This window comes from Mus caroli, chromosome 10, assembly GCF_900094665.2.
Source record: "Mus caroli chromosome 10, CAROLI_EIJ_v1.1, whole genome shotgun sequence".
NCBI classification, from domain to species: Eukaryota; Metazoa; Chordata; class Mammalia; order Rodentia; family Muridae; genus Mus; species Mus caroli.
The window spans coordinates 61,224,911-61,235,274 of NC_034579.1; the positions used below are offsets into that span (position 1 = coordinate 61,224,911).

The following is a 10,364-nucleotide window of genomic DNA, read 5'->3' on the forward strand; positions in this document are numbered from 1 at the left end:
TTTTGGTTTTTCGAGACAGGGTTTCTCGTTATAGCCCTGGCTGTCCTGGAACTCACTTTGTAGACCAGGCTGGCCTCGAACTCAGAAATCCACCTGCCCATTCCTCCCGAGTGCTGGGATTAAAGGCGTGTGCCACCACGCCCAGTTTGTAGTTCATTTTCTTGATTAAAGATTGACATGGGAAGGACCGGCCTACAGTGGTGGGTCTAGCAGGAGGTCCGGAGACAGCAGGCTGAGCCAACAATGGGAAGCAAGTCATAAGCCCCCTCGATGGCCTCTGCTTCAGTTCCTTCCTCAATCCCTGGCCAGACTTCCTTTAGCAATAGGCTGTGAAATAATCCTCCCCTCCCCCAAGTTGCTACTGCTCAGGCTCTTTATCACAACAGAAACTTATCAGTTGTGATTGCTAAAGAGTTCTTCATAGACAGCAGGGTTTCAGAGTAAACATTGGAGTCTCCCAGGCATCTCCATGGAGCACCATTCACCTACTAGGAGGGTGTAGCCTCAGGCTTGAACTCAGAGCAGGCCCAACTCTGGGATCTGGGGACTGACTTAAGGCTTGGACTGTAATCTAGCTTTTGAGTTACACACCCTCCTATTATCAGTACCAAGACTTTATCAACGCCATCTAGGTTTCCAGGAAGTTAAATTACTGTACAGAAAAGGCAGAAAGTGGGGCTAAGGGCATAGCTCAATTGGTCAGAGTGCTGGCTCAGCATGAGCAGGCAGAAAGCCCTGGGCTCCATTCCCAACACTGAATAAACAGGGCCTGGTGGTTGTGTGTCTGCAGTCCCAGCAATTAGGACGAAAGGCAGGAGTTTTACAGCCGTCCTCAGCTACCGAGGCCAGCCTGGGACTAGTCTTTGGGGAAAAAGAGGCTGGTGGAGAAAAAGAAAAGAAAAAAGGAGGTATAAACCGTTGGTTGGTTTTAGGCCATCAGAAGGTCCAACAGTTTTTATTACATGGGGAAGTTGGATTTCCCACTGTATAGACCGAACCACAGGTAAATGAGAACAGAGGGGGAAAAAAAGGAGCACTGTGAAGTTGAAAAGCATTCACTGCACCGTAATTATTCAGTGTAGCTGTGTCAGAGGAGAGGTGACATTACAAAATAATCACAGCGGAAGGCCAACCTGTTCCCTCCAGTGTCATACCGACAGCACAAAGATTCACCGGTGCAGGAGTTATGCTTGCCACCCGATGTGTAGTGGCTGTACCTTCCCTGCCCCAGAATCCCAATCACACCCATAAGGTAGTTGCAAGCCTGCAGTACGTGGGGAAATATGCAAAAATGAAGACAGCATAATGTTTATGCAGATGGGACACGTGACTGAATTTCTTTCCTTTAAACTATTTCTTTAATATTATGAATTACCAGGCTTATTTAATAAAGGTTTAAAAAACATTTAAAAAATTAGTTTTAAAATTAGCACACCAAGTAATGGGGTTTTGTTACACAGCATTTCCATATACCTTTGTTGTTACCCGTCCTTCTCACCCTGGCTTAATGAAGTTTTGATTATAATAACGGGTTACACAATAACAATTTCGGATCCATTTGTCACTATGGTTTTTGTATCTAATGGCTCACTCCTATTATAAAATGAAAGCTAGGCACCGTGAGTGGGGGGTGGGGTGGGGCCCTTAAGCCCAGCACTGGGGTGACACAAGTAGGCCAGTCCAATGTTGTCTCATAAAATAACATAGGATAAAAGAAGAAGAAAAGAAAAAGAAAGAAAGAAAAATAGTTTCTTTGCTATCTCTTTTTTTTGGGGGGGGACAGGGTTTCTCTTTATAGCTCTGGCTGTCCTGGAGCTCACTTTGTAGACCAGGCTGGCCTCGAACTCAGAAATCCGCCTGAGTGCTGGGATTAAAGGCGTGCGCCACCACGCCCCGCTCTTTGCTATCTCTTAAAAAGATTTACAATTACCTTTTTAAAGTGTGCAGGTGCCTGGGGGTGGGGTGGAGTTGGCCTGGGGGTGGGGTGGGGTTGGTACTGTGCATGTGTGTGTTGGCGCCTCTGGATGCTAGAGATTGAAGGTTGTGAGCTGCCCAGTGTAGTGCTAGTAACTGAACTCTTGGTCCTTTGCAGGAGTGTGCAGTCTGCACTCTTGTTTGTTTGTTTGTTTGTTTTTTTCGAGACAGGGTTTCTCTGTGTAGCCCTGGCTGTCCTGGAACTCACTTTGTAGACCAGGCTGGCTTCAAACTCAGAAATCTGCCTGCCTCTGCCTCCTGAGTGCTGGGATTAAAGGCATGTGCCACCATGCCCGGCTAGCAGTCGGCACTCTTAATTGCTGAGCCATCTCTCTGACTCAGTGTCTCTGTTTTGAGGGCAAATTAAGACATCATAATCACTTATCTGATATATCTGCTTTACTTAAATACTGTACCCCTTTTCTTCTATGTGGCTTGTGAAATGTTAAACAAAAGGACAAGAAAGTTGAGGTTACTCTGAAGTGGGGCGGGTAAGCATGGAGACAGCTTGCCAGTCAATCAGGGTGAAGGCGTCACCATCCACACAGTAACTACACACTCTAGCAATAAGAGCTGAAATACGGGCTGGTGAGATGGCTCAGTGGGTAAGAGCACCCGACTGCTCTTCCAAAGGTCCAGAGTTCAAATCCCAGCAACCACATGGTGGCTCACAACCATCCGTAACGAGACCTGGCGCCCTCTTCTGGAGTGTCTGAAGACTGCTACAGTGTACTTACATATAATAAATAAATAAATCTTTAAAAAAAAAAAAAGCCGGGCGTGGTGGCGCACGCCTTTAATCCCAGCACTCGGGAGGCAGAGGCAGGCGGATTTCTGAGTTCGAGGCCAGCTTGGTCTACAAAGTGAGTTCCAGGACAGCCAGAGCTACACAGAGAAACCCTGTCTCGAAAAACCACACACAAAAAAAAAAACTTTAGTTCTTATTCATGTCAAAACTATAGGTATAGATGGGTATGCTAGCTCACCCCTGCAATCCCAGCACTCAGGAAGCGAGGCAGGAGGGTCCTGAGTTCTAGGTCAGCCACACAGTGAGTTAGACTCTATTCTACTGTCTATGCTTTCCCATTTGTTATGACAGGCATTCAGCTCAATTTCTCATTATCTGTGATGTGTGTTACATTCAATAGCTGCAGAGTTTAGTTCTCAATATTGGGGAAACCTCCCCTCTAGACAATCAATAATTAAACTGATGAAGTCCAGGAACGGGCCCAAGTGTATTCACATTTGGTGAATGATATATCTTAGTGTTGTTTTGAAGAGGAGGGTGATATATATTTACTGACAAATAGTCACTCTATAAAGACAAATATCTTATATACATGTGTAGGCTTTTTAATTAATTCCTTTTCTGGAATCATCATCACCCTTATGAAGCAGGGTCTGTCAGCCCGTTTGAGCTGGAAAGTCTCTGCAGTGTTTCTGCCCCATAGGACAGCAAGCTGCATCCCTGGCCTCTGCTATGGAGGTACCAGGAATACATCCTTGTCATTTGTGATGGAGGAGAATGTCCCGTGGTGGAGTTGGTGGGGCCACAAACTATGTCCAGTTGAGAGCTACCATTCTGGACATGTAGCGGGTTTTAGAGATAAGATGTCAACCCAGGCCAGGCAGTGGTGGCACACACCTTTAATCCCAGCACTTGGGAGGCAGAGGCAGGCAGATTTCTGAGTTTGAGGCCAGCCTGATCTACAGAGTGAGTTCTAGGACAGCCAGGGCTACAGAGAAAAAGCCTGTCTTGAAAAACCAAAAAACAGGGGCTGGTGAGATGGCTCAGTGGGTAAGAGCACCCGACTGTTCTTCCAAAGGTCCAGAGTTCAAATCCCAGCAACCACATGGTGGCTCACAACCATCCGTAATGAGATCTGATTCCCTCTTCTGGAGTGTCTGAAGACAGCTACAGTGTACTTACATATAATGAATGAATAAATCTTTGAAAANAAAAAAAAAAAAAAGAAAAACCAAAAAACAAAACAAAAAGATAAAAGATGTCAACCCCTTTATAGATGAGAAGAATATTTAATCCTTATCAGTATAGATGATTTGCATACAATTGCATACACTCATGGCTGTTAAGTGGCAGAATCCAAACTTAAAAGAAAAAAAAAAAATCAAGAACAAAGCTGAGTGTTCTAATCTGTTACACCAAACTGTTCTGTGGACGGTAGGAAAATGGGTTGAATCCTGCCACACCCCCCACACCCCTGCAGAAAAGAGGATGAGGCATGATGGCTGAAAAATCTCAAAATCCTTTCACTAACAGAAAGTCATTAAAACAGATAGCAAGAGGTCAGGGATTGGACGCCACTGGCAGTGGTTTAAAAAGCCAATTAGACTTCAGCAATTTTACTGCAGAGCTCTAATTTATACACATAAAAACTGGAATTGGTCTCTTAGAGAGGTGTACCGAGAAGAGCGAATCCTGAGTTGGCCAAAGGGGCCAACACTTCTGCTCTTCACCTGCCCTTGATTGCACGGGTGGACGGCGGTCAGCTACATCAATGCCCCCTGCATCTCCCACGTGTAGGCAGGGATGTTGAGCAGGCTCAGCAGAATCCTTGAAGGACCTTCATGTATTTGTGCTTTGCTCAGCCAAAATAAACTTGTGCCCCGACCTTGTGAACAGATGCCTGGTAATGAGGCCAGGGGACTGAGCAAGGTTTCCTGAAAACCGCTTTACGGTGTAATAAGTGTTCTGATTAGATTCCTGGTTTCACTCTTGGCATGCTCAGGTGATTCAACCTGGGGACCCTAGGGAGGAAATTACTGTTCTCTAAATGTCATACGAAGAGCGCAAGTTTTCACCCCTAAAAGATATTTCTAACAAACTACGTGTTATTAAAAAAAAAATGAATGCACACATTTTGCCATCGTTCTTCTCCCGGTTTCTCCTCAATCCTGACCGATTTCTTAGTTTGGTTCCAATTTACTTGAATTTGAAATGTCTGCCTCAGTAAGTTCTTTGGTAATAAGGCTTTTGTAATATATATGAAGTCTCCACAGATGAAACTAATCTCAGTCACTTAAAAATAAGCACAGTATAACCAGAGGCCAACAGAGCCAACATGACGTAGTACTCAACACTGTTACTATTTTTAATAGACACAACAGAACCAACAATTAATCGAGTGTCCGGAACTCCTGGAGTCATCATGAGAACATGACATCACCTCACCCACAGATACTTTTTTTTTTTCTTAAAGACCCAGATCATCACCAGCAATAGGGATGTGAAGTTCAGTGGTGGGCTTGTTTCACAGCACTAACTCTGATGGTTTTGGAGTCTCTGTTTCCTGCCTGGGAGGTGGAGAGATGATTTTGAGTCATTAACTACAGAAGTGAAATCCATGAATCACAATGGAGGAAGTAGGGGCTGGAGAGATGGCTCAGCGGTTAGAAGCACTGACTGCATTTTCCCAGATGGTCCCGAGTTCAATTCCTAGCAACCACATGGTGGCTCGCAACCATCTGTAATGGGATCTGATGCCCTCTTCTGGTGTGTCTGAAGAGAGCTACAGTGTACTCATAATAAATAAATAAATAAATAAATCTTAAAACAAGTAAAAAAAAAAAAGAAAGAAAGAAAGGAAGAAAGAAAGAAAAAGAAAAAAACAAAGGAGGAAGCAGATGCAGGACTGTCTTTTGGGACATTTTTATAGAAAAGTCTCTTTGTGAGATATTATTACTTAATAATAGAGGGTCTTAACAGACAAAAGACAGGTTACATATTTCAGTTGGCAATCCAGACACTGGCTACAGTCAGGAAGTAAGGAGCCGGTGAGGCCACAGAGTCGAGCTGTCTGCCCTGCTGCTGCACCAGCTCCTGTCTTAGACTGGGCATTAAACAGAGAGATGTTAAGTGTGCAACATATGGGCCGGAGGTTGGTAAAAACCGGTGAAAGCAAGCTATGAGATGAAAGGAGGGGATAAGATTAAAATAATACCACGAGGTTGCTGAAGTCCCAGGAAGCAATGACAGGATTCGTAAATACACATCAAGATAGGGTGAACCAAACAGTTACACTATTTAATGTGTCTCAGGAGCTGGAGGGATGGTTCAGTGGTTAAGAACCCTTGCTGTTCCTATCAACATGGTTTCGGTTCTCAGAACCCACATAGCAGTTCACAACAACCTCTAACTCTAGTTCCAGGGGCCCCAACATCTGCTTCTGTCCTCTGTGGGTACCAGGCACATATACGGTGCACCTACTTACAAGGAGGGAAACACACTAGAAAGGATTTCTAAGTGTCAGGCTGAGAACTGCTGGGATTTCTTTCTGTATTTTATAAAACAAGGGCCTCATATGTGTGCTCAAAGCACATTTGAAGTTGAAATTGAATCTGCAGTTTCCCACACAGGGTCGTGTTGAAGCTTTCAAATAAGACTCGTTCGGAGATGTCCTTGAGGTGTAAATAAATATAATCACAAGGGCCTGCAAGGTCGAGCCATGCTAAGCTTAAAGGAGAAGGGGCAAGCCATTTGTCATCACACCCCTGTAGAGGAACGCACTACTCTAAACCTGCTAACTGGTGTTACAAGCGTTCAAGCGCTCCCTTCTACCTCCCAAGATCACAGTCGTTAGTTAAATCGTGTTCTTTTTACTGCCGAGCCGGGCCAGGTTCCATCACTGGACTTTGCTTCTAATATAATTTATGCTGCTTTGTCCACACAGTGTTAATAATTGCCTTTTTGGTTTCCATTTGCTTAGTTGTCCTACTATGTGCATGTTCACCAATACATGCTCATGGTGCTAGGGGGACACACGGCTGCACAGGCATGCACCGTCTGTACTCCGTGAGTTCTTTGTGGGTCACACCACACACATGGCTAGGATAAGTATCATCCATGCACAGCATCAAGCTCACTCTTGCCTCTATGCTTCCATTCTGTGCTTCTTCCAGAAGCATCTCTTTCGGCACTTTCGATCCACAGAATCCGTTTCCGACTGTCTACACTTGGACTTGCTGCAGAGTCCTGGGGAATTCATCATCTCCCCTCTGGGCTGGATAACCTATTTTCCAGATTTCACCGGTTTACAGTTTTCCCTCCTTTTTTTCTTTTTCCCCTCTTTTAAACTTTGACAGAACATATCCACCCCGACAAAGTATGTGCAGTTGCTACATGTTATGAGTTTTCTTGCATAATATAAAAAAAAAAAATTGAGCCGGGCAGAAGTGGCGCACACCTTTAATCCCAGCACTTGGGAGGCAGAGGCAGTTGGATTTCTGAGTTCGAGGCCAACCTGTTCTACAAAGTGAGTTCCAGGTCAGCCAGGGCTACACAGAGAAACTCTGTCTCGAAAAACAAAAACAGGGGGCTGGTGAGATGGCTCAGTGGGTAAGAGCACCCGACTGCTCTTCCAAAGGTCCAGAGTTCAAATCCCAGCAACCACATGGTGGCTNACAACCATCCGTAACGAGATCTGGCGCCCTCTTCTGGAGTGTCTGAAGACAGTTACAGTGTACTTACATATAATAAATAAATCAAAAAAAAAAAAAGAAAAAAAAGAAAAACAAAAACAAAAAAGCCCCCAAAAAACAAACAAAAAAATTTACTCTTCTTTGATTATTTTAAATTCACACCTGATTGACAGGCTTGCCTATCACAGAACTTGGGCCTGACCCACATGATGGCATCTTGGGTGATGTCATCACCGGTGACTGCACACCGGCTTCGTGATTCCACTGTCACTAATTAGAAATTTACTGCTGTTCTGATGCTAAGTCATTTGAACATGATTGTGCTTTTAGTGTCTGACATGGAAGAATTCTAGCTTCCTTGTTGGTGTTTGGAGGCAGGGGTTGGGATGGGGGTGGTGCCGCTCAGAGATGGGCCCTTTGACCTGGAGGCTCCCTGCCCTGAACATACCGGAGGACTTATTTTTCTTTGATGATCACATCCGTCCTCTCCTTTCACAGGGTCTGACTGTGAAAGATGATTTATTTCCTGGGTGGTCTTTTTGGTGGACACGTGATCAGCGATGTATTTTCATTAAGCAAGAAACAAAACCCAAAAAGCTTCAATAAGCTCAAAATGTTGCTGTGTTAGTGTTTATCCATCTATTTTAAAGAAAGAAAACCCCCTCACAAACCCAGTAAGAGGAAAACTATACAATAGTAAGCACTGCAACATACGACTATAATCAATAACCATTATCAATATAGTTATCTACATATTGAATCTCCACTTAGCCCTCACTGCGATGCTGCTAGGAACAGCATGTGGATTTCTCGCTTTTTGATGATATTAACTCTGACAGGTGAGCCAAAGGTCTCTCTGTGCACGGAAAGCGCCCTCAGGTAACATCACTCTCTCGCTGCTGCAATTTCATCGCTGCTTAGCTGAACTGTATCTTTCCATTGCATAGGTGAGTTAGAAACAGTCTGACCTGATCTGTAGAGATGGCTCAGCAGTTAACAGCACTACATGCTGCTGCTCTACAGACGACCCAGTTTCAGTTCCCAGCATCCACATTAGGAGGCTCACAGCTGTCTGTAACTCTAGCTCCAGGGAATCCTACACTTCTGGTCTCCATCGGCATACCCGCGCTCACATGCATACTCACACAGACACACAGAGACATGCAGACTCACAGTCACACAGACACACACATACAGGCAAGCTTCTAGTATCCATGGGCACCTGCGCTCACATGCATACACACACACACACAGACACAACAGGCACAACAGGCGCACACACACAGATAAGATTCTGGTCTCCATGGGCTCCTGCACTCACATGCATATCCACACAGACACAGACACACACAGACACACACATACATGATAAAAATAAATCTTAAAACAACAAGAAACAAGGAAAGGGCTTGACGGGAAAACAGAACACTAATAGATAGCCCCATCTTATTTCATATTAGTAAACCATTCGCATGATGTTAAGATTCCCGGGTTCCCACTATGAGCAAGTGCTGCGCCATCAGGTACCTCACAGACACATCACCCTCACACCCTCCTTTTAGACACAAAGCTCCCCAGGCACACATAAATTAACAAATTGCTCATGGTAACATCAAAGGTCATAGCCAGCACTGTGAAGTCTGCTCTTTTTTCTTTTTCCCATACACCACACACTAAACTCAGTTATGCTATGCTACTGAAAATAAGCCACACCAATTACTCCATGCAAAGAAATCTGAAAGCCAGAATGAGAGTTTCCAGAGAAGGCATTCCATCGGTTACTTGGCTTGAAAGAAGAGCTACGGCGTTAGAGGCTCGCTGAGTAAACACCCAGTTCTGAGAACACACTTTTCACATGCTTTATTCTGAATAATCAGTTACCTCAAATTGGTGGAAGTAGAGATGTAGAAGTAAGCCAGAAATCCTAGCAAGGCAGTGCAAGAGAGAGAGACAGAGAGAGAGAACGAAACATCAAAGATACAGAGAAAAGAATCGTCATCTTTACTTAAGGTGACTTATCAAAACTATGCAAGGTTAAAAGGGGAGCTTTGTACCCCCAAATGACATTTGCAGGGTTTTGGTTTGGTTTGGTTTGGTTTTTTGAGACAGGGTTTCTCTGTGTAGCCCTGGATGTCCTGGAACTCACTTCATAAAACAGGCTGGCCTCGAACTCAGAAATCCGCCTGCCTCTGCCTCCCAAGTGTTGGGATTAAAGGCGTAAGCTACCATGCCTGGCCCGCAAGTATGTTTTATTAGCTACTTCTAATGTCATAATCAGTAAGAGCCTTGGATTCCCAAGTAGGACAAAAAATGAAGTGTTAAAATATCATTAAAATCACCTACTTGTTTATTTCATTGTTAGAATAAATATGAAACGAAATTCTGTCATAGCTTTATAATGATCTAAAATAAAACTAGCTGCCTCTCTGCATCTGCTGACAAGAAGACCCTGGCTAAACAGACACAGGCAAACTTACCTTCACTGCTGCTGTGACTGCGGCTGCAGCAGCTAAATTCAAACCTTGCCGTCCAAAATTCACCATTGTCTCATAGCCTCTTTCTTTGGCTTGGACGATATAATCATCAATTTCCTGGGGGCAGAAAAATTAACTGTAAAACTAGGTGTGGTAGCACACTCCTGAGATCCCTGTAGGGAGGTATGGTCAGTTAGAGCAGAAGTTCAAGGTTATCTTTAGCTACTTAGTAAATTCAAAGCCACCTTGGGCTACAGGAGGCCTTGGGGTGGGGGTGGGGGCGGGGGGGGGGAATAAATAAATTAAGCTGGGTGTGGTAGTGCAAGCCTTAAGCCCAGCACTGTGGACAGTCAGATCTTTGTGTAAATTGGAGGCCAGCCTCATCTACATAGGGTGTTCTAGACAAGCCAGGACTATACAGTAAGATCTTGTCTTTTTTTTTTCCTTTTTTGGTTTTTCGAGACAGGGTTTCTCTGT

At 44.4% G+C, this 10,364-nt stretch overlaps 1 protein-coding gene across 1 annotated transcript in view; it reads right to left on the reverse strand.

The window, feature by feature from the left end:
- Reep3 (receptor accessory protein 3) overlaps positions 1 to 10,364 on the reverse strand; it is an 87,333-nt gene that overhangs the window by 13,460 nt on the left and 63,509 nt on the right. Inside the window, exon 5 of the mRNA XM_021173853.2 lies at positions 9,891 to 10,004. Within this exon, the coding sequence (XP_021029512.1) occupies positions 9,891 to 10,004 (114 nt within the window). The remainder of the gene's footprint in view (positions 1 to 9,890; positions 10,005 to 10,364) is intronic.